This window comes from Varroa jacobsoni, unplaced genomic scaffold (assembly GCF_002532875.2).
Source record: "Varroa jacobsoni isolate VJ856 unplaced genomic scaffold, vjacob_1.0 scaffold_479, whole genome shotgun sequence".
In the NCBI taxonomy this organism is placed as follows: Eukaryota; Metazoa; Arthropoda; class Arachnida; order Mesostigmata; family Varroidae; genus Varroa; species Varroa jacobsoni.
This window is the reverse complement of record NW_019213381.1, coordinates 133,268-156,347: the sequence shown is the minus strand read 5'-3', so window position 1 is coordinate 156,347 and position 23,080 is coordinate 133,268. Positions and strand designations below refer to the sequence as shown.

General features: G+C 39.6%; 1 protein-coding gene across 7 annotated transcripts; it reads right to left on the bottom strand.

Moving 5' to 3' along the window:
* Nucleotides 1–194: 194 nt before the first annotated feature.
* Nucleotides 195–22,835, bottom strand: Mtmr6 (Myotubularin related protein 6). 7 transcript variants are annotated; one of them, XR_002680553.2, is made up of 14 exons: nucleotides 22,602–22,835; nucleotides 21,302–21,434; nucleotides 18,458–18,595; nucleotides 15,755–15,896; nucleotides 10,062–10,219; nucleotides 8,672–8,814; nucleotides 8,288–8,417; nucleotides 6,286–6,527; nucleotides 5,795–5,999; nucleotides 4,555–4,983; nucleotides 2,779–3,049; nucleotides 2,295–2,518; nucleotides 1,844–2,088; nucleotides 195–1,617 (listed from the first exon to the last, which is right to left on the bottom strand). XR_002680553.2 is itself a non-coding variant. In XM_022833800.2 (13 exons), exons 2-13 carry the CDS (start codon nucleotides 21,338–21,340, stop codon nucleotides 1,930–1,932), a joined length of 2,280 nt encoding a protein of 759 aa, XP_022689535.1. In that variant the 5' UTR covers nucleotides 21,341–21,434; nucleotides 22,602–22,835; the 3' UTR covers nucleotides 195–1,929. The 7 variants fall into 7 exon arrangements, 6 of the variants coding, with proteins under 6 accessions (XP_022689535.1, XP_022689538.1, XP_022689536.1 ...); XM_022833800.2 differs by having other exon boundaries at nucleotides 195–2,088; XM_022833803.2 differs by lacking the exon at nucleotides 4,555–4,983 and having other exon boundaries at nucleotides 195–2,088.
* Between the last annotated feature and the right edge of the window lie 245 nt (nucleotides 22,836–23,080).

The window sequence follows — 23,080 nt, the reverse complement described above, 5'->3', positions numbered from 1 at the left end:
GTGTCCTATAGGAAGCTATTAAACGAAGAAAAGTGAAGACCTACATCTAATCGACTCATCCGTCATGCGTTTTGCTAAAAATAGTAGTCACCTAATGTCCATTGTAGTTTTCAACTATGCCCATTATTATCATATATTTAATGACCAACTCATCTGCCTTTGTGTAATTTTTCGCGGTTGTAAGTTCTCTCTCATCGTTTGTAACAATTATACCCATATTTATTTAACCATTAATAATGATTAGTCGCCGGATGTTCACAACATGGTGCCTTTTTGTCTTCGTACTGCCAGGCGTTTGTTCCTATACAGTATGCCATTGGTGCAATTATGAGGTATAATTTTAATTTTAAAAAGGGAAACTAAATTTCAGAAGCGTTTTTAATTATCGCCGATTTATATATAAAATGATTTTTTTAGCGTGTTCTCTTTTTTATTCACCTCTGTTATATCCTTCTTAATACCTTTACTTGTGCTAAACGCTTTATCACACAGAATAACCACAATATATATATATATATATATATATAAAAAGCGACCCCCTGGAGACTATTGAACTGCGCTACTGTTTATGGTACTATAGTTCGAGAGCGTGCTGTTCTTGTTGCATCTTTTCCTTCTGTTGTGATGTCTTTCTGTTCTGGCTGATGAGCCAACCGTCAATCGATGCTATTATTAGAATGATGTATACAACAACATGCTCTTATATCGCGCTTTGCTCTCGTGCTTTCCTTTGCCACTATAACGCGTTTGATAAATTTGTTTCTTGCCATAAATTGATGCAAAAGATTGCGATTCTCGCTAAAGGAGATGTAGAAGTCATTTATCTTACCCTTGCATTGTATAGCCTAGGAGCAAAAAAAAGTACCGCTTGAGTTGTTTCTTTTAACTCCTGCCCATTTCGTTCATGGCATCCACTAGTGAGCTGTCCTGAGGTATCTATTTAAGGCTGGGCAAAACGAATAAAAAAGCTTATTTGACTTATTTTATATAATTTGTTTGAACAAAATGCATCATTCATCCACTTTGTTCTGCTATTCCTCAGAATATGCGCCAGCAAATTTTAGGTATTGAAGTTTCAACTTTCCGTGCTCAGCCTTTCATGGTATTACCGTATCCACTTGATTTTTTAGCGTCTGCACAGAGTAAGTGCATGGTTGGCTTTGTATTTTAGAAGATCACGGTGTGATGCATGGAAATTAGAAGAACATGAATATTACTTATGTTTGTAATCGAATGTGGAATAGGAAAAGGTTTGAAGAAGTTACTTAGAAAATTAAAGAAAATTAAAAAAACAGTATTACTCGAGACTACTCAATTTAAAGTGTGCGATCCTTTTGCACTTGATCCCGCATTTGATCTGTGGTAAGTATGTTTTTAAGCGGGACAAAAGAACATACTTTGTTCAAGGAAGTATAGTCGAAGATATTTTTTTATCTATAGATTTAAATGGGGAAAAGTTTCCCAAAGGTTCAAGATTAAAAAGAAAGCATGATTTTTTGCAGACGCTTGTCCTTATGATTCAGGTTTATGCTCGTTCCCATCACCCGTTCTTTTTCGGCTGACAGTGTCCTTTGTTGACTGCTTCGCGTGAATTGTTTCTTCGGTAGAAGCTGACTTCTGTATATATTAATTAACATTATAGTAAATCTTTGAGGCAATAAGCGAAGTCCAACCGCAGCTAATAGGGGCCCCTTCGTTCATTTATCGAGGTTGGGCTTATATCATTACTAGAAATTCAGTATATTATTTGACGTTTTCTTAGGTTTAGGAAGAATCGATGTTCAATGATAACAGTCAGCATAAAATGTCCCACACCTATAAATGGTCAAGGGCCGACACTTACAATTACCATTACCGCCCAGGAATGGCCGTCAGTGGCGACACAAAACAATATCAAGATGTTCTTTGGCTATCAGTAAATAATACGTGTTACGTATTGTTATCGTATTCCATCGAGTTGGATTTAGTAAGCGACTTAAAGCAGCATCGACAGACGGTGACACTCCGCCCGCTTAGGTGACCAGGCAAGGCAAGCTGCCGGTCCAAACACCGCCCGCAAAATACGCCTCCGCAACTCCAACAATGGAACTGTAATAGAAACCGTTTCATAACAAAGTTATATAGATTTTTAGTGCAGAAAGAAAATAAATATTTCAGAAAACAGATAGTAGTTGCGTCTTCGCGCGTACGCGAAAACGAGTTTTGTGGGGCTTTGGTCCTACTAGCGAAACATATAGAACGCGGGTGTGTAAGCATTGTCATCGATTATATTACCATCACGATCATTGTCCTACCTTCCTTAAGGCTGAATCGACCGGCAAAGTGCATGAACAATTCACAGACTTCCTAAGTGAAGCCCATTCAAGGGCTATCGACCCTATGCGCTGCTGATGTTGTTCCTGCTGCTCTTGTTGGCAATGCCTTTGCTGTCGTTCAGCGGTCTCTATTGCCGGCACTCTCGGCTCGGTATTACTTCCTACCATTACGCCGCTGCTGCTCCTCCACCCACTACTGCTATCTGTTGACACAAAAATAGGTTTACGGCATTATATAACCACTAGCAATATAAACGGAAATCATAGCAAAACGTCACAAAATAGCACCACAGATAGTCAGCTTGCTTTTGCAAACGCATGTGACGAATATTATGGGGTACTTCGATTTGCCACAATCAACGATCGTCTTCACGCCCGTCAACTAATAAAAAATAATGTTTTAGCTGAAAATTATAATAATTTTCAGCCAGGTATACTCCAACCTGGTCACAGGAATGCTTACCACAGTCATTAAGATTATTCACATTATTGCAGTAGGCAGTGTTACTGTGCTCATCGAGAACGGCAAGCGGATGTGAGAGGTTCGCGTAGCTGATTATCTCCTCTTGGTTCTTGTTGTCAATTTCTTTGCCGTCGTTGCCAGCCGCTGCTTTATACGAAGTCTCTTCCTGAGTTGCTTTCACCGACTGAGCGTTTTCTGTGCTCTTTTCCAACGTAAGGTCATAAGAACCCAGTCGAGAGTTACCAAGCTCCAATTTTAGTGCGTCAATTTGCTGTGGGAGTTGAGCATTGGAAGAAGAGACAATGGTATTTACTTGAAACACCGTCGACTGACAAAGCTTTACAAAAATCCAGATTATTTTTCGAATTAATGATTTATTATTCTGATGACTTTTGTAGTAACTAGAAGCCGAGACAAGTGTCTTACAAGACACTTACATCGCCAGCCGGCAGGAAAAAGAAACTAGCCTCTAAAAAAGACCAGAGTCAAACTTTATGATCTTTAAACTATTATCAAAAGGCGTGGGAATTTCTCCCTCAAGATGTATTTTGTTTAAGCCAATTAGATCAGTGGTCTACGACAAGATATATGAATGTGCCTAAATCAGCCGATATACTAAGTTATATTTGAAATATTATGACAGAGTCCTTGCATGTTGGTGGGAATATACGTCAGCGTGAACATGCTTTGCTTTGTAAATAGTTGTCTATAAAAAAAAGACAAATAGTCCCCAAAAAGCTTCTATCGTAAATTAATGTTCGAAGCTTGGAAATAAAATGTTTACCAAAAACAGCACTACACTTAGTCTTTAGAGAACGACCAAGAGACAGACTATTTTCATTTGGTTTGTCTCTAATTAGATAATTAATTGCTAACCTTTTGTATCTTCATGTTTGATGCCACAGCATGTCTGCTAATTCTCACTGTACATACAATTCCTGCATTTTTTTACTTATTGCACTAATTTTTTCGACTATGAAAAACAAAACATAGGACTAAGTGAGCTTGATTGGAGGTATAGTACGCCTTCTTCAATATAACTAGAGTATTATAATGGTAAGGATGATTAGAAAACAGATATGGCAGTTATAGTAGGTATAATTATTGGTTGCTAGTAAAAACAATTTAAAAGCACTTATTTTTACATCGCAGCTTTTCTATCTAGCCAAAATCGCATTGCTTTCATACCTAAGCGTTAAGACATTAACTATATGTCAGTCAATATATTTAAAATAATAACAATAACTTGTACGAACTGTATTGCCGTATCGATCGAGAAAATATTGCAATGAACGGCTGATAGTTAAAATGGATCCATGCAACTGGCTCAAGTGCAGCAATTTCACATTAACTTTAGAAATCATTCATTGTCGGCGTCAATGTTATCAAATACAAACGTGTTATATATACAGAAAACTAAGACCCTGAGTCTTCTGAAGTACTCGAGCAAACGTATTGGCGTACTGCTATAGATATTTACCCTCAATAATGAGTTTAGTTCTTCTCAAAATCGGAGAAGCATTAGATACAACAGCGCGACTGTTATTCGATGGAAGTTGTATCTGTCCCATATGATTCGCTACCTTATATCGGACAATACAGTACGTCAATACCATAATCTACAAGTCGAGGATGTGCATATATAACAAACTGTGTTAATTCTTCTCCCAAGTTATATTTAGTTCTATGTATACTACGTTCCTGACGTCCATTTTCCTTCCCCTTTGAACATTTTCCTATCTGTGCACCTCGAAAATGCGTAGCGACGGAACCAACCTGCCGAAGGTAATCAGCGTGGTCACGCATACTGGTCGAGTGATCTTTTAATGCGGCGAGCAAATCCCCTGTCTGCTCCCGGGGATGCACTCCTAACTCGAAACGGTTATACATGCCCCGCCAATAACGAATTGCCTGCGGATTCAAGCAGGGCTCCAAGAGTCCGCCGCCGTCTAGCTCAGGTTGATATAGTGGATTGCGGTACGCGTCTGCATTATTGGCCAAATAACCCCACAACGAGTAGGTGGTCTGGGCAACATTCAAGTCGCGCCGATCGCGTTCGCAATTACCAATATATGTCCCAAATTGCGCTGAATAGACGTGATCGTGTAGCGTAATAAGAAAACGCTCATTGAATTCAAATGATGACGGAAACTGCTGAGTAAGCTGCCAGGCACCTTCCACAAATTGGGTGAAAATTGGCGCCACCTAAAATAAAAACTGAGTTTAATTTGAGATATGTACATGCAATATAGCACAATATCTAGTCCCATGATCATGAACATTTTGTGACAGGCATTTTGTCCATATTGGTTTATCTTGCACTACCTTTTAACCTGCACTGGATGGAAGCGGCCAGATGTTTTTTCAACAGGGATATATCGGATAACATTCAATCTGTCTTTCAGTGTCCTCATATGACCTTTTGCTAAAAACGAATTCTAGATTATGCACAGCTATATTTCTGTATAATGCCGAACCTGTGTTATCAGTTTCTGCAGTGCTATTTATGATGTCTTTACAAAAAGACATTTAGCAGTCACAAATTTATGCGTAAATTACAGAGCGTCTAGATTTACATATTCTCATGAAGAGTGTGCCTTCCTTGAAAACAGAATGATCGGGAACATAGTAAGAGAATAGCTTCTCTTACTAAGTCCCCAATCGACACTAAAATACTTTCAGAAACCTATATAATAGGATATTGAGCTTTGGAAACTTGAAACTTAAGAAGCCATCCGGCGAAGCCTTTAACCTGATGAACAATGCATTTCTTAGAATTTCCGTAACCGACACCGTAATGGATTTCTTGCGGTTTCGTATACTCATGCTTGGGAATAAACTTTATTATTGTAAACTAATAGTATTTCAGATCTTTAAAATACAGTATACGAACGCCCATTACCGCATACATGGCATTATCTGGGGATGAATCTTGTAGCATATTATTAAAACCACTATCTGGACAAAATATTATACGTAATTTTGGTGTCATGATTTAAATTCATTCAAATAATACCTCTTTTGGATCTCCTTGAATGAAGCCGCATCGGTCCATGAACTTGTGACCGAATGAAAGCCAGTCTTTCTCTATGAGTACTTGGAAACCCTTAAAAGTACGGTAGAACGGATCTAGAAGTAGCGAGGCTAAAGCGCAAGTCTGTGCCGTTCGATCCCAACCATCCGAACAGTGGACCACCACACTAATACCATAGTCGATTTGTCTGAAATAGCCACGGAAAAACGCCACACGTCCTTCGATGGGTACTATATTCACATGTTACTCTCCCTAAGGATCTATTCAGATTGCATGGGCTGGCTGTGGGTGTATAGCACAGTTCGTGCCAAATGCACACTCCTGCAACCTGATATTGACAGTACCGTATTATAAAGTTTGGACACCGCATTCTGTTATTGCAGAAGTTTCGTAAAACCAAATTTTGTTCATGCTAAAGTAAAGCCTAGAAAATGTGCCTGGCTACTTGAATATGATTTATTGCTGATATTTACCTTGCAACAAAATAAGCAGTTTCCAGTACTGCTCGAATGTGCTTGAGCCAGCCTGAGCTTTCAAGCATAGCAAGGAACGCCCCATGGTTTGGGGTCCTCATCTCAGCGGCTTCAAGGAGCTTCTGCAATGAAGCTCGCATCACGTGAATGTTCTCGATTCCGAAAAACTGAAACTTGGCTTTCTCGTAAAACACCGCACTTTCAAATCCCTTTCCTGCCATCCGTTGTGCGAATGCGTTCACCTGAATGTCGCGTTTTCGAATAACGACCATATGCAGAACAGTTAGATGACAACACTATGTGATATTATTTGATAAAATGCTTTCTAGATTTTTTAAGGCTCTGAAATTTGTGAAACTTTTATATCTGCTAACAATAAATGATTCCCCACGCTGTCTTCATCATGCAATGCAAAAACGCCAATAATGCCTCTGTGCCTACATTTTTAATATACCACACAGATCTCTATCAGCAATCTGTATATTAAAGACAGGTTAACCGTTAGTTTGCTAGGGCTTACTGCCTGGTTTGTGATGCATTATTGATGAGCAGTGAACGAAGAAGACGGGACTAATACACAAGGGTATCCATCTCTCTTCAAAAAAAGATCGTACTACGGGTATAGTCGGGGGTGAATCACGGGAACCGAATACAGACAGACACTCACGGCCTTCGAAGGGGGCCGACGGAAAGCACATCGGGTGGGGAAAGCCTGCGTTGTTGTAGCATACGTTACCCCAAAGAAGACACAACGATAAGGAAGATTTGCCTCCGATACCGGAACGAATCACGCTAAGTTCCTTTGAGAAACGAGAATTCTTCCTTCAAATTCTTTTGGACATGAATTCAGGCAGAAATTCATGACGTAAAGATGAAACTTGAAATAATAGTCTTTCACCACGATACACTTGGTTACCGAACGTTACCCAAGTGGTGATTCCAGACAAAGATCATGTACGAAAATAAAAAAGTGCGAAGATTGAAAAATAACCATACAAATCCTATTGATTAAATAATCGGAATACATGAAAAGCGACCAGAGGGATGCAGAAAAAAGCTTTTTTATTTCATACGTATCATTATGTAAATGTGTATACGCACTGACACTGATCGCAACCGGCTCGGGATAATTACAGGAAATACCAGGAAGAGACAGAGATAAGAAAATCAAAATATTGAAAAATAAAGCAACACTAGATGTTGTTTTAAAAAAAGTAGAGCAATAAAAGCACTTAGACTCACTACATGCTTATTAAATACATGAATATAATGCATATTAACAAATAGATTTACTAACAGCTGTGTATGAGACAATCATAAGCCATGAGTGTAAACGAAACAAGAACTGAAAATACACAAAACTCAGGATTAAAAAGATAACTCGTGAAAAGGACGCGAAATCCAAGCAAACGGATAAAGGAAAGAAAGCAAATAAAAAAAGTCTCAAAAACATTTCCAGCACAACACTATCTTCGCAGGACAAAGACCGCTTTAGTCGGCCAAACGGTGATTTTCTACGTCTTTTTTTTTTTTTGAAGAAAACAAAACCAAGCAAAAACAATAAACAGCTATGTCGCAGCCAGTATCGAATCCAAGCGATAAATATGGAATGGAAGATAATCGATAGTCGCTATTACGACTATAATTTAAAAAGCCGCGGTAATGGGTAGAGCACGTGACGTATCACATAATTGTACTTTCATGATTGACTGTAATTGTAACTAGTCAGAATATGAATGTTATGACGGAAAAACTGCACGCGATTATTACTACAGTCACACAAAGTATAGCACATTAATCTGGTGGGCCAATAGAACGATTTTACACTAGTTAGAGTGAGTTGTTTCCAAAGAGCCCAAAATGAAAAATTGTATGGAAATCTAACGTCTATTTAATATCAAATCTAGGTCGAGCAAGGTAAGAAACAGGGAAATTTAAAAGTAGCTACATAATTAGTATGCTTGACGTCAACTAATATCACCGGCAGTGTTATTAGCCCCACCTTTGGCCGAGTATCGACGATATATAGGAAGTGGCTGTTTGGGTTCGTGTTGGCCTTGAGAATACAATCAAACACCTGCTCGTCTTCCGGACTTCGCTTACCGGAGAATCCTGACAGCGGTTGGGAGCACCTGCGGCCCCCCATGTCAAGTAAAACAAACAGACACGGTAAGACTAAACTGCCGTAATGCAAACCTTGTTCATCGTTTTACTACCTAACCAAGCTAGCTAACCTAGGCAGCATGTGAAGCTATTAACTATGTCAGATCTTTGACATTAAGTTAGACAAGTTAAACAGAGCGCCATACCTTTTCTACCACTTGTCACTAAAAAGACACGTGAAGTTTTTCTGCTAACTTACATTTTTACATCTGTAACGACTCACCTGGAAATAGCTGCTCCATTGACTTTGTGGTAATAGGTCAAAACTGGTAAACGACCCTTCGATCGAAACCGTGAACACTCAATTAGCTGTTGCTCCGAGGCACCCGCAGGTACCCAAAGGAGAGCTGAGTACGTGTTACAAATCTGTAATTTTTAAGATTTTAAAAAAGCAAACCAAAATGAGGTTTACTTTTCAACCGCAAATTGCCTGACTACCGAACAAGTGAGCGAATATATCTTAATTATGAATCTGATGGTATGAATCAGTCATCCATAAGACATTCATAGAAGCCACGAGAACTATTAGAAGGAACAACTTAACTGTATATATACTCTTTGTCTTTTTAATTAATTTACAGAGGCAATAATATTTAAACGTTACTTAAGTTAGCATAGACGAGGCAGACAGCTTGGCCTGTCAGGATTGCAATCGAAATATACATAGTTTAAAACGTATATTATGGCCGTTTATCTTGAATGTTCTTTTACTGCTCTCGGCTGTTCATTTACTTTTATATACCATTCAAAGGTGCTTTGGCTTCTCAGTGAAGCTCTTATAATTTCTTTTTATTCTTATCGTAATTTTAAATCAATTTGTCGCATCCACTACATTTCGGCTTTGACCTGGAGAAACATCTGCCGAAACAGCTTGAGGTGTTCGTGCTGTGTACCGCAAGGACTCTACAATGACTGAAGGTTGTACTTGACGAGGTTTGCTAAGGTCGAAAATAGATTTGGAGAACGTACCACACTGATCTATCACCTGAGGTCGATGAAAACCTCGAACAACCAGTAACTCGTTAATTGGAGGAGACGATAAGCTGCCAGCATCTGACAATTCTCATTCACCTGAGTATACGGCATTTTATTAGATAGTAGGAGTCTGGCTGTGCCACGAACGGGGCGAAGGGCATATAAAACCAAGGCGTATCACCGATTCTCAAAACCTCGCCCAGCACCGGGCAATACGCAGCCACAATGATCGGTTTCTATACAGAATTGTCATTAATAACGAGAAGTGCTGTCGACGTAAGGTAGAAAACGGATTGATAACTGCAGAAGATATATGGCTAGCTGCATCGATCAGGCTCGAAAATTTCTTTTGAAATTGATGAAAAGAAACATTTTTTTGAGGTGCGGCGAATGAGAGTAACGGCGAATACACAATGCATTGGTTTGTTATTAGAATTCTAGTGAAATGCTATAATTTATTTAGTGAAAAACAGTAGCAGTTTATGTTCGAATCTAATAAATAAAATTTACGCTGTTGTATCTTGGGCTAGAAATATATATATTCTACATTTTGGTGCACTATATTTCAGTGGCAGTCCGTGGGAAGAAAGCTCGTGACACGTAGTTGAGAATAGCTTTTACTATCACTATAATCTGACCTGATAGTTTGAATTAATGTCGCTTTTGATCCACTGCTTATTAGGCACTCCCTGTCGTTGGAACTCTTCCTCAAGCGAGAAGAAGTCCCACCCGAATGTCTTGGGTAGATCTTCGCTGCATGCCGTATAGTGGAAGCAGTATAGTTGGTGTACGTGCACTGAATGTCGAACAGCAGACGCGTAGCCGACAACACAGAGTTACCGACATCCAATGGTCCCCAAAGGAGTAAAAACAAAAATATAATTCATGTATACAGATGCCGACAGTAACAACACCAAAAACACATAAATTATCATTACTATCAAAACTCGGTAATATCCAACGCATGTGCGTCGCCTCGACCATTTTGAAATCGAACTGCTTAAATAGATCGAAGGTAATCGATTTAGAAAAGAACATTTCTTAAAAGGTACCAATATCTATTGAAATTGTCGCTATATATAATAATAAATCATTCAAATATGTTTACAAAATACATATGATACACAACAGTAAATAAAGATTAATAATTAAATATCTAATTAAGCAAATACTGTCTATATTACTAAGACTCATGTCTACAAATGCATTTGTATCACGATAGTTCACTGAATATATGAAATACTATCTACATTTATACTTTAAGTGCGACTCAAATAAAATACGGTTACACTTTAATATTTCACCTTTTTTTTTAGGCCCGAAAGATCACTTACTCAATACAAACAAAGGTTTCTGAGGAAATTTTTTCATAGGTAAGTATTTACCGAGAGAGACCCCGATTTTCACATATTATCATACAACGCAATGACACCGCTGGATCGTTTAATCGTTTAAATCGTAAATTCATATCGTTTAAACGTTAAGACAAGTTGTCTAGGTAGTGTGATACATCGATCAAAAATGGGTTGCAAAAGCAAAGAATACTCTTGAGAAGCTCATCATAAATTGTTGCACCCGGTAGTTGTAGCGATTAAATACGATAGTGCTGCTGGCGTGGTTATCTTACATCTTATTGATGGCAGAATGGATCATGAAATGTACATTACTGTATTTCAGAAGAGCCCCGCTTAATGTGTCTACCAGATGGGACTAGCTCGCCAATAAATATAACAAGATGATTCATCAAAACATTACTGTCAGCATACGGCTATGAATAGTAGGCTGTGGTTTCTAGCCGTGATATTAGTACTGATCGAACATTTCTGGAAGGCATTGTACATCTAAACATAGGTTGTAAAAAGCATAGAGCTTAGTATTTTGCCTAGGATCGGTCAGTTCATGGGTTAGGCCACTTCAGCCTGCTGTGGAATTTTTGTAAAGAAGCGGATTGAGTCATCCATGTTTACTTGAATCCTGCTACTCTTTCCAAATTGGCAGCAATAAGAGTAGAGTGCCGACTATTAACAAATAACCGGCCAACTGGGAGGTGTCATATCTTCATTCATCGCCCTCAACAGGAAATACACCGTGTCTGCATCTGTCATTTGACCACACTACCGGACATGCTTCTATTCCGAGTCCAATCATTTCTGATGTCATGTAAGCTGGCCGTGACACGTAGGCATCATCTGTAATAGAATGCCTGCTTTAAAAGTTTTTATGATTGATGAACGGTAGCGAACGGCGTAAGGGCTTATCGCCGCGAGCTTCTCTGGGTCTAGGGAGGTTCCCAGCAAAAAAACCTTATCACCAAGGTATACGACTTAGCGCATAGCGAACGGTGCAAGGGCCTATCGCCGCGAGCCCCTCTGGGTCTACGGAGGTTCCCAGCAAAAAAACCTTATCACCAAGGTATACGACTTAATGCATAGCGAACGAACCTTTGAACACATTAAGATGTTGAGCGGCAACGTGAACCCGTCGTAATGAGAAGATGTCTCTTTTTGTAATCGAGCTCAATTTGCGACAGTCGACACAAAACCGGAGCAAGTAGGGTAACCGCAAATGTGCACAGAATGGACAAGAGCTCAGTCAGGTTGTCATCCGACGTCTGCAATGCGAGCCCAGTGCCTGGACCCAACTCGCCGCGTATATACACACGGTGAAGTTTGTCACCGATGAGTACAGTACGCTGACGGAATGCGTCACAGCTGGTTTTCCCGACTCTTCAAGTAACTGATTGAAGTCCTTACGTAGCCATTTGATTAGTTGCTTCCCATCAGAACTCTAGCAGTATGCTCAATGGTTAGGAGGCGTATTAGAGACCTACCCAGCGAGTGGTTTAAAACTATTGACTCAACGTAACCTTGTATATAAGCTGTTGTTTAATTTAGTGATAAACTTCACACGTTCTTCTTGGATCAATAGTCATCACGTTTTAAGGAGCCACGGATGTACTCCGTGTAGGAGATTCCTGCAAGATCCCACTCATCTGAACCGCGGTCTTTGGAAACTCACTTTTTTTCACGATTCCGGCGATAGCAGCTAGCCTTTCTTGGCCATGGTGGGGTACGAACGAATCAGCACATACTGAGATAACATTCATCCTCATTTCTAGCCAGAACGAAATTTCTTAAGAACGACCGTTCGAAAATGACATCGCATGTCAAGTTGTCGACAGTTGCAACTATCTCTACCTAATCCCTCCTGACTCTTGACCTTTTCGGCAACATCTAGATGTTCCTGTTGGGCGTGGACGAATCTGACAACCCTTTTGGTAGCCTCAGCCCGGGGCCATGCCTAAGTATGTTCCAATAGCCCAACCGATGTGACACTCATGGTGCTTGTCACACACCTACCAATCGCGAACTCTGAAGAGTGCCCGTTCCCATAAATGAAACGGCAAAGGAGCTGAACTAGCATAATCTTGTGTTTGATGATTGTGTATGTGGACAATTAGCCTGTAAGTAGTCCCGGTCTCCACGCCGATAACATAAAATGTTGGTACAATTGTAAATGGAGCTAGGTTAAATAAACGTAACACCACTAGTCATCAGTCTCCTCTCTTCACAGTCCTTTGGTGTATGATACCGGACGGCCTAAACCAGGGCACTAGATCAAACCAGACTAGCCGCCGTGATCATGTTTACCAAAGGGATCAACCTCGCTATATTTTTCATGTTAGACCAGGAAACCGTAACTGTAATCTAACTCCAGTTCGCCCATAAGAGCACATTTGGCCTTGAAACGCTCTCAACCTGCCCTCTTTCACCTATACCTGTTCAATAAACTTTTTCGGTGGGTCGACTTTTTTCAGGGGAGAACGATGATTTAATTTGAGAATTTCCTAATTGTCTGGTCTGGCTACGACTTCTAGATCATACCATACTAAGGCGAAGTCACATGGGTACAAATTCAATTTGTTCTTGCAGCCACTATCAGTCGATGGCTGCTCGTGCCCTCTTCTCCAACCATCTAGCGTACCGCTGCTGTCAAAAACCCGGCCATCAAGTTTCTGCACAGTTTTCATAAAACGAGTAATTAAGCCGTCCGTATTTCCTAAAATCCCACCGCTGCTACCAAAATTTACGCAATGGCAAAATTCAACCGCTGGCAATTAACGACTAACTACCTGGTCGTAAGATATCATATGCCCACCTGCTGACCGGAATTGGAAATACATTCGTTCTAACAAGAATTTCTGATTCCATTTTAATAATGACGGGAATTTATTACTGTAGTAGATTCACTCGTTTTGCCTATTGTAGATCCTATTTTAAAAAGATAAATTGACAGATTATGATATTACATCCGTGTAACGCCATGACTTGTCGTGTCTAAGTCTGAGTGTTTCATTTCCGAACACAATACTAGCAATAGGGAATCCACCGTGTAAATAAAGCTGCATTGTAATTTTACGGTAAATACATGAAGTGTCAATGCATACCAAAAGCCGTAATCAACATCAATGAAATAGAAAAGTTAGCTAAGGCTTCAAGTTTACCATAGCCTACTATAGCTAGTTTTATTTAGTTAACTAAAAAGCAAGTATAATCCCAGTAAATTAACTCTTGTGCGTAGATGAAAGTGAACGTTACTTGTAGAGAAACTGTCTTTTTTATTTTAATTTCAGCTTCCTAGAAAGTCAATTAATCTGGAGTAGCATTTATTGAAACATAGGAACAAGAAAATGAGCAACCCTGCACTTCTTCTTCCAGAACTTCATAGCCTTATATTGTGGATGGTTTAATCGTCTGCCATAAAGAGAACGTTTACAACCTTTTAGAGTTGTAAGCGCTATCTTGATTCCAATCATCAGCAATTGTAAGTAGTTCCTGTTATATATGCTACTAACGTCAGGCAGAACAGCCGCTCTATTATTAGTAAGCCGCAACTTATACCTGATAGACTAGAGAAAATAATTCTGATTGCCGCACAGCCTGTTTGATAGAGGTACAAACTGAAAAGACAAGTGGTTACGTACTATTAGTTGACTGACAAATTCAGGTAACGTTTCGAAACTTGCTGCGTATTTTTGAGTCCTATTCACTATCTGGGGAGTGAAAATATGCGCTCGGAAACTCTCGAGCTGTTTCTTTTCTATGCTATATTACACAACAGTCATATATTCAGTGACACTAACCCCGTAAGCCTTTGTTGGTACGAATTAGTTCAAAGTCTCATTAAACGCGTCACTTTATGCATACATATGGATTTCACCTAGTCTAATTTACTGTGTTAATGGTCGATTACATTAATAGATGTTTGTTTGATTTATCGGTCTGCGGTGTTTCGATTACAAGGCAGTGGTCATGCCAAATTCAATTCTTTTTTTCTCATCATCACTCCATCATCTGACTCCCTTAAAACGATAACGGATCGCAAACAGACAAAAACACTGGTTAATGCTCACGTCTTATTTCGGCAGGGAAGAAACACTTCAAGATCGACAAATCATGAGATTGAAAAAGAACTGATGTAGCGAGCTGGCGCTGGAAGCTTCGACACTTTGACATAAGGTAAAGCTGAATAAAATCAGTAGAAAAACAGCCATAGTTAATTTTTCATGGACACACAATGAAATTCCAGCCTTGTGAAAGCTGATGTTCATTACATTACCCGAATACATGAACTGCTTAGTGAGAACACTACTTTTAGTTCGTTGCTTGCGAGACCTAATGACGGATATCGACAAACAGGTTAACCCACTCAAAAGCTTTACAAGCCTATAAGTAATAAAGTTGGATTTAAGGCGAATACTCTAGGTGTATTGAAGTGGTTATGCTCAATTTCGCTGGATGCTGATTATCGTACAAATAACCTTTGTCCCTTTCTCCTCTACGGCGATGCTTGTTTCCCTCCATTACGGCATAATATTTACCTGTTTTGCCTTGCTCACTAAAGCTTAGTACTGAAACGCGTCTTTACAGGAAGCACTACCAAGCTTGTAAACAGCTAGGAGGAGATCTGCGTTACCTCTATCCAGGGCTGATACCATTGTCATTTATACAAAGTAAGTGTGGCGAGAAACGTCAGTGTCTTTTTTTATTTGGGAGTCGAAAAAAATGGGTCTGTTAACAGATGCACACATCCTAAGCTCGCTTTCAGTGTTTTACTACGCTAAAACCGGAGATTAGCAAAGAACATGTAGCCTCAATCAAACATAGTAAATGTTGATGAACGCTTTCTCTTTGTGAAGTTTTATTCAAAACAGTAACTTTTAGATAAACTGACATGTTCGTAGTACTTTTATTGCCTTAAATAAAAAATACTACAGATAGCTTTAATGAGGCTCAGAAAAAAATAAGGTTAATCTTCGGTAGAAACTTACCCGATTGTGACAACTGCAGCAGTGATTGGTAGATGTCATGGCATTGACGCTCAGCAGGTATAAGAAAGGTTACCGACAAAAAGTTTTTTGATCGCACCACCAGCGGACAACCTGACGTCGTAAGGGCCTGCTTTTCCATCGACTTTGCGGAACAACGAAACGTAGAGATGGTGTTACTCCAAAATCGTAAGCAAGTATGGACAAGCGCATACGAAAAGCAGAATTGACAGCTCTATTAACACCCAGTTGCGATTGTTACCTTGACAAGGAAAAAGCTCAAATGGACTCAAGAGTCATGAACTTTTCTCTTTTTTTAGCCCAGAACGTTAATAATTAGCTCTGGTCACCACACTATATAATTGCGCAATCATCATAGCGATCTGTCTGAGCAATTCAGGTCCTTATAATAATGCAATTGGTGGAAACGCTTTTTATGTCAGAACGATTAATAATAATGATTCATAACTGTAACATATATAGTTGTGCAACACCGGTATTTATGGCTGCGTGTTAATACTACTATCATCTAGTATTTACATTTTATGACAGTGCGCTATGTTACTTGGTCAAATTAGGTCTATAGTGCACTGCGATTGAGCCAAGTAATACATATACCGTATCTGCCGTTTAGAAGCAACGGTCAACATACTCGTAAACCCTTATTAATTCAGCAAAATATATAGGTTTATAGTGCGTCCTTCGAATTGATATTTGACAAAGAAATGAATAACATCAGCGTTTGTTGAATGACGTAACTTAAGAACGCGGAACAACATTTTTAATTTGGAACAAAAAAAAAGACTATTACTGTACTCTATGCATAGCATAAAAGGTATCTTGATTTTTTACTGCATTAGTTAGCAGAGTAACTGAAAAAGAGAGTGACTGAATAAGTAACTTAGAAGCTGCAGCAACATTAAACGTAAAACTCAAGTGTTAACTGCTGTGTCGCAGGACTTCACCTAAAGCTATAGTTATAATATTATATCTTAGTGTTCTAGCAATACTTGGGTTTGTTTTTAAGTAAAAATTTTAAGGGTTATTTGAATCGTTCCATTAGTGTGTATAATGTTTTCAGGAACACTCTTAATAATTAAAACCCGATAATATTGTTCGACTGGTCCAACTTCTTCTTAGATCTATTTGAACTTGAGGTGCGGGTGAATTCTTGGACTAAACCGGGATACCATGGCGCCGTTTTGCGCATATATCCTTTTCATATGAAGATGTTTGCGAAAGATTTAGGTTTTATATTAGTTTCTGCAAGGGCTTCGTTGTTTTCGAAAGTCCTCGAAGTCTTTCGAAGTTCCTAACTTTAGTGATCTTAAATGAAGAAACAAATTGACGCTACTGAACGCCTACAGAATCGCTTTGTTCGTGAAATCGTCCCAAGATACAACGTAGATAGACCTAGTTTGTCTAATCAGTATATCTATTGGAAAGCGATTCCTAACGTGTTTAATCGGCTATGACGCTCTAGTCGTACATTTTACCTTGCTAAGATCATTAGTGGAATACTCTGCAGTAATGGGATGACAATGGGGTTGAAAGTGGTTCAAACTAATAGGGTATAGAATATGGTTTTATGCAGAACTATTGGCGATTTTCGTCATTAATAATTTCAAACTAATGAAATAAGCTGCTCGAAGATTAAATAACCTTTACTTTTGGTCACCGCTGGGGCCTTCAAGATTTTACAATGACTGACTTGGCTAGCTGGGAATATTATTCCATAAGTGGTTGACCAATTTTCTTACTTCCAGTGTGCCCAACAATCAAGATGAAAGATCCGGCAGGTGCTTCAATGCAATTGAAGATACCTTATTCGTAAAGCTTATGAAAGGCTTATGAAAATAAGCTACAATTACCTCTTTGTAAAAATCTATTGAGATGCAGATTTTATTTTGAGAAAAGTTTGAACAGGATTCATTGACAGCATGCAAACTGCCTTTAGTTTACCGGAGTGGTCTATGGATTTTGACATAATAATGTTCATAAACTAATCTTGTATAGAGGTTTGATTCCAAAAAAACATGGTTTTCATTCGCCATTTGATAGAACAAACAGAGTATCACTGGGGAAAGAATATCCGCGTACTAACTCATGCCAAATTTAGCAAGCAACAGTCCCTTCAGGTAAAACGTCATGCAAATATTAAGTCAGGAAAAAATCGACTTTCAGCAGAGGACAAGAATCTTAAAGTGTCCGTGATATCCAACCCCTCTGAAATCAGTTAATCTAAATGCTTGACCGCAACCTATAACAAAAGTTTATCTACACTAAAATCGCACAGCCTTAAAAAAAGGGCATTCCTTAGCGGAAGCACATTGATCACGCCTTGACGTAAGAGTTACGCGCGATGCTGTAAGAATATGTTTATCTAGATATCACGTACTGGATAAGTTGCGTGGGTAAGCGAAATATCAAAAGAATGTCACGTACTAATTTACTCCTGAAGTGAATGGAAGTTTTTAACACTGCACTTTTTACTCTACCCCGAACACTTAGTTGAAACACTAAAACAAATGTATCCGAACGACTGCATGGACCGATGCCGACTAATTATAGAATCTTTAAATCCACCGCTTAGTCGCACATCAACGAAGAACATAACGTGTTCTAAAGTCAATATTCTAATTCCATTATTAGTATCGGAACATGTTTTAAGGCATTTAGGATGAAGAATGTTTTAGGGGTACGTACCTGTATATGCATGTGAAGCAACCAGGTCTCGCGGCGTCGTTCAGGGTCATTGAAAATGAGGTGCGTTGTGGTGAGGAACAAAGATCCCACCGAATGCTTCTTCTCATTGAACCGATCCAGCATTCGTACATTCTCAATCTAAAACAAACGAAGTACGATATCGCATTGAGTATACAACAAAAACTGCAATGAAAAATTGCCTAAACATCCACTAAAGATATAAGCCATTTAGCGAGCGTTTCTGAAAGCTCATGTGAAAGCTCTATTTTAATTAACGAATTCTTTGAAAAGTTTAGGGCGGTACTCGTGGAGCTTTCTAAGCAGCGCAGATACAATTTAGCATTACATCAAGCCCATCCTGGCGACAACAAAAATAATAATAATACAGCCTAGTTAGTACCTAAGTTAATAAAGCAAAAGGAACCTTCATCGACAAACATTATAACATCATCAGCTAATCCGGGAATTCTATTGTTGAGTTCGATATTGGCCACTTTAATCAAATTAACAGTTTCCATCTTTAATTAGTATATTTTAAGAAAGTGCTGCTTTGGTGATTTTGAAGAACAATCGTTCGTTGGACGGATGTTGTCAATAAGGGGGAAATCAAATCTACCAAGAATTTTTGTTTGAACGGATCCGTTCGAATAATAAAACGAGCACTACTGCGACACCGGTAGATCAGAATAATTTAATTCCTGAATGTATGATTTACACAAAGTTTTAGAGCTTCAGTGTTTGTCTATAATTGCAACACTACCCATCTATCTAACGGTTATTAGCCATTCGCTGTTTGTTCCTTTCTAAACTTAACCAGATAGACTGCGAAGATTTAGTACTTACAGACGAATGCCTTTCTACGTACTAGAGGCAAGAGACTTAACAGCTAAATTAGTTTTCTTAAGACAACTACTTTCTTAATATAATGTCATAACGAAACAGATGCGCATTCTACAAAGCGAAAACAGGGCAGTGTACGAGCACACTTTTATTTGATCATTTGAGAACAACGAAATGTTCCCGTGTAGTGACTCACTAATATTACTGATAATAACGAAAACAATCAGTGTCGATACGCAAACACACTCTGACTTGCAGCGATCTTACGTATTATTACTTGTCGGTGCACATGTCGCTCCCTTTACAGCGGTACAACATGGGCTTGTATCAACTAAAGCGTTTCGGGAACGACGTCAGAATGTCTAGACATTCGTTATGTAGCATTGCGGAGAAACAGCAATAACCGCAGTGAGTCGGACTGAAAATTCAGTTTTTCGCACTCCTGGTATATAAGTCATTGATCATCTACTACTTGGTCTATCAGAATAATCAGTGTTTATCAGAACAAGTGCAAGTCAGGATCTTACAATTGTGCATATCAAGCTGCCCTCCATTTCCTTCGTATATTATTTGCAGACATAGATGTTTGATGCTGAAAACGCAGGTGGGGAAAAATAATGCCGGCTGCTAGTATTGCTTCTAGTTATACGTCATAAAAGCGCAGGCATAGTACGAATCCTAATATTGAGAAGCATTACACACATCTAGCTCCCGAAAATCTGGCGTATTAATAATGATACTTTGAATTCAGGTATTGATGAAAGTGTATTTCTAAAAAATAGGTATAATGCATTTCTAGAGAAACTATACGCTAGCGAAGAAGTTGTGGCATATTCAGACATCCATATTAAAAAAAATTGCTTGCTCAATCTTTGCATTATTGATACCTCTCATATTTATAGAAAATTATTTAGATCTTCCAGCAGAATAAAGGGAAAGCAAATAGACCAGCGAACGCTTACTTCCAGCTCGCTGCTAAGAAGATTGAAGGAGAACACCATAACTAAAAAATTTCTGCAAATTCATACAGCCACCATCTATAGTAATAGTGAATATCGTATGGATGCTAGACAGGTTTGTATATTAGACAAACCTGCCAAGAATCCATAAAGTGTCAATAGAGTAATAACGTACTAAAACATATGGAATGTCCACCAAATAGTCGTTGTTACTAGAATAAATTGTGTTACTATTGTTTACTTCAGTTTTGAGGAGCGTTCATCGAGCTTAAATTGAGTGAATGGGTTGGCCGACACTGATACACTGATTTGATGTGTGTACCAATAATCTTGAAAACGGTCCTTTGATTTGTGTGTGTAGGCTTATAGGAATCAGGAAATATTTCGATGCAGACGACATGTTTTTGTGTTGAAAACATACGAAAATCTTCGATTCAAAAAAACTTCAATGAAAACTTGTATACTTTGTTAGCACGTATGTCAGACGGCACTATTGGCTCGGTGAGGATGCCCCGTTTCAACTGGGAGAATAACTGCTTGGATCTTCAAACACAGACTTATTCTAATCAGTTTTCCGTGTCTCAGTCCGCGCGAGGTGATTTTGGCTTATTCTTATCATTGAGTATTATCAAAATTTATTTATATTGTTTATTATTTAAAACTTAAATAGCCTCGGAGTTAATCTTATGTGCTCTTAGAGATTAAGAGACATTGCGCCAATGAGAAGCAATACTCCAATAATCATCAGGTTGCAGGGTTCATCTTTTCTCTTTGTCAGTTCGTTGCATAATAGTCTCCTGAGTTAGCCTGAATCGACTAATTGTTAAATACTGTTGCATTACTTAACTAAACGCAATACTAAAGTTCACTATTTTTTTTATACCTACGTTCTACCCTGCTTAGACAGCCATCGATCAAGTTCTTGAAGTATCTTTTTAATATAGAGGCTTAGCTGGTTTCAATAAACTACCAGATACTACTTTTATAACTCGGCTGAGGCTCGCGTTCTATTATTGTCGCTTACAAGCTGCAAATCTGAACTCACTGATGATGTAGTGGAACAGATATTCACATGTGAAGGCATGAAGGCAACAACTGTGCCCTATCATCCATCGTGATCCGGCGAAACAGAGCCCTCCGCATCGACGAGATCCTCGCCGTTGATCACTTATTGTCAACTAGAGAAAAATATAAGCGCAATAACAACAGTTATATTAACACAAGAGGTGGCTCACATTGTATGAAAGGCTAAAATGCCAGGGTGGAGAATGGTGAAGCAACAGCAATAGAACGGCCTGCACCGAGGCAAGGACAACATCGTTCCTTCGTCGGAAAGGCCGGATTGAGGTTCGGGGTGATGACGATAAGAGAGTCGTGAAAAAATCCTGTAGCAGCCCCGATCAGCGTTGTTTCTTCTCTACAAAAAAATGAGCCTTACACAATTTATGTGCGAAGGGAAGTTTCCATGACAGCGAATTAGCGGGTTAGTGATCGATCTCAAAAAGAGTCATTGTGGTGGCATCAAGTGGGTCGGCAATCAGGGCCAATAATAATTCGCCTCGACTCAGTAATGGCAGAATGAAAACATCGGACTTTAGCCTTCAAGAGAACAGACCCACTTGAGCAGGAACAGAATGCGGTGCGCTAATGCTATCGGGAGCAGCAACTCTACCTTACCCGAAGCGCTCTGCTCGAATGCAAGCTGAACTATCTGCCGAATCGAAAGTAGTGACAACTTTTCCCCACCGCTTTACTTTTCCCTTTACTGTTGCACCGCCAACCAGTTCCATTAAGGACGATAGCTCTATTGGACACTAACCCATACACTGTTTTCTGATTGGTGGATGCTGCGCATAGAGGGCTGGCTGTCATCGGCGCGGGCGATCAGAGTTGATCTTACGTTCTGCGTTTTTTGACGGAGGGGGTGGCGGGGAGGCTCGGCAGAAACTATGGGGGAGCAAAGTAGCTAATTTTAGAAAGCAACTCCACGCACGCCCGTCCAACCTCTATAAATAGAAAGAATATCACCACAAATAATCGATAACATTGAACAATATAGGAAGCGACGGGAACAACCGCAAGCCTACAGCTGAATTCGTTAAGCCGTGTTAGTCGCTAAACGACGCTTCCCAAGTTTGACTGAGTACATGATTCGACATGAACAATGTCACTGGTACACGACCATCACTCAGCAGTCACCCGCCATCGGAGCTCTTGACGCACTGCCGCTGCTACTGCGGCTGGCAGCGGATATCTGTGTATTCTCTTAACAGGTGCCTCTTCCGTTGGATTCGATGACCGGGTGCTTGCCAAGCTGTTGCAGAGCTCACACTCGATGTACTTACTTTTGAAATTTTAATCATGTCCATCTTGAACCTCCACGTCTTGCCGCTTGACGGGGGGCCGTCGTGAGAACCGAGCTGCGTACGGACTACTCCGTACGGCCGTTCCGTATGCTCACTGTGTCCACTGCACTGTCAGCGCCTTCTACTAACTCGCTGCGCTGTGTGCGGCCATGACACCCGTGGGGTGGACCCGCAGACAGAGACCAGCTGTTTGGTAGAGCCAACGGCGAGCGTTTGTCGGACAGCAGACGCTCAGTCAAACAGCGCCGCCATAAGTTAAATGCATTTTTACCGATTATGCCCAAACTGCGAATAGTCGAATTGGCAACTAGATGTTTTATCATGTTTTGTAAAAACCTAACCTACCCTCCTATTTAGCTGGCATATCTGAGTAATTATACCGTAGGTCGTTTGCCGGATGTCATTATCCGTGACTTAACGCCTCTCCTCCGCACACTTGTGTGATTTGATAGCGAAAC

Coding starts and splice junctions, on each gene's coding strand:
- Mtmr6 (XM_022833800.2), bottom strand. CDS start 21,340: ATGCCTTCACATGTGAATATCTGTTCCACTACATCATCA. Junction 18,596..21,301: donor TCTGTTCCACTACATCATCA/GTGAGTTCAGAT, acceptor CGTTTGTTTTAG/ATTGAGAATGTACGAATGCT. Junction 8,815..10,061: donor ACATTAATTCAAACTATCAG/GTCAGATTATAG, acceptor TAAAAATTACAG/ATTTGTAACACGTACTCAGC.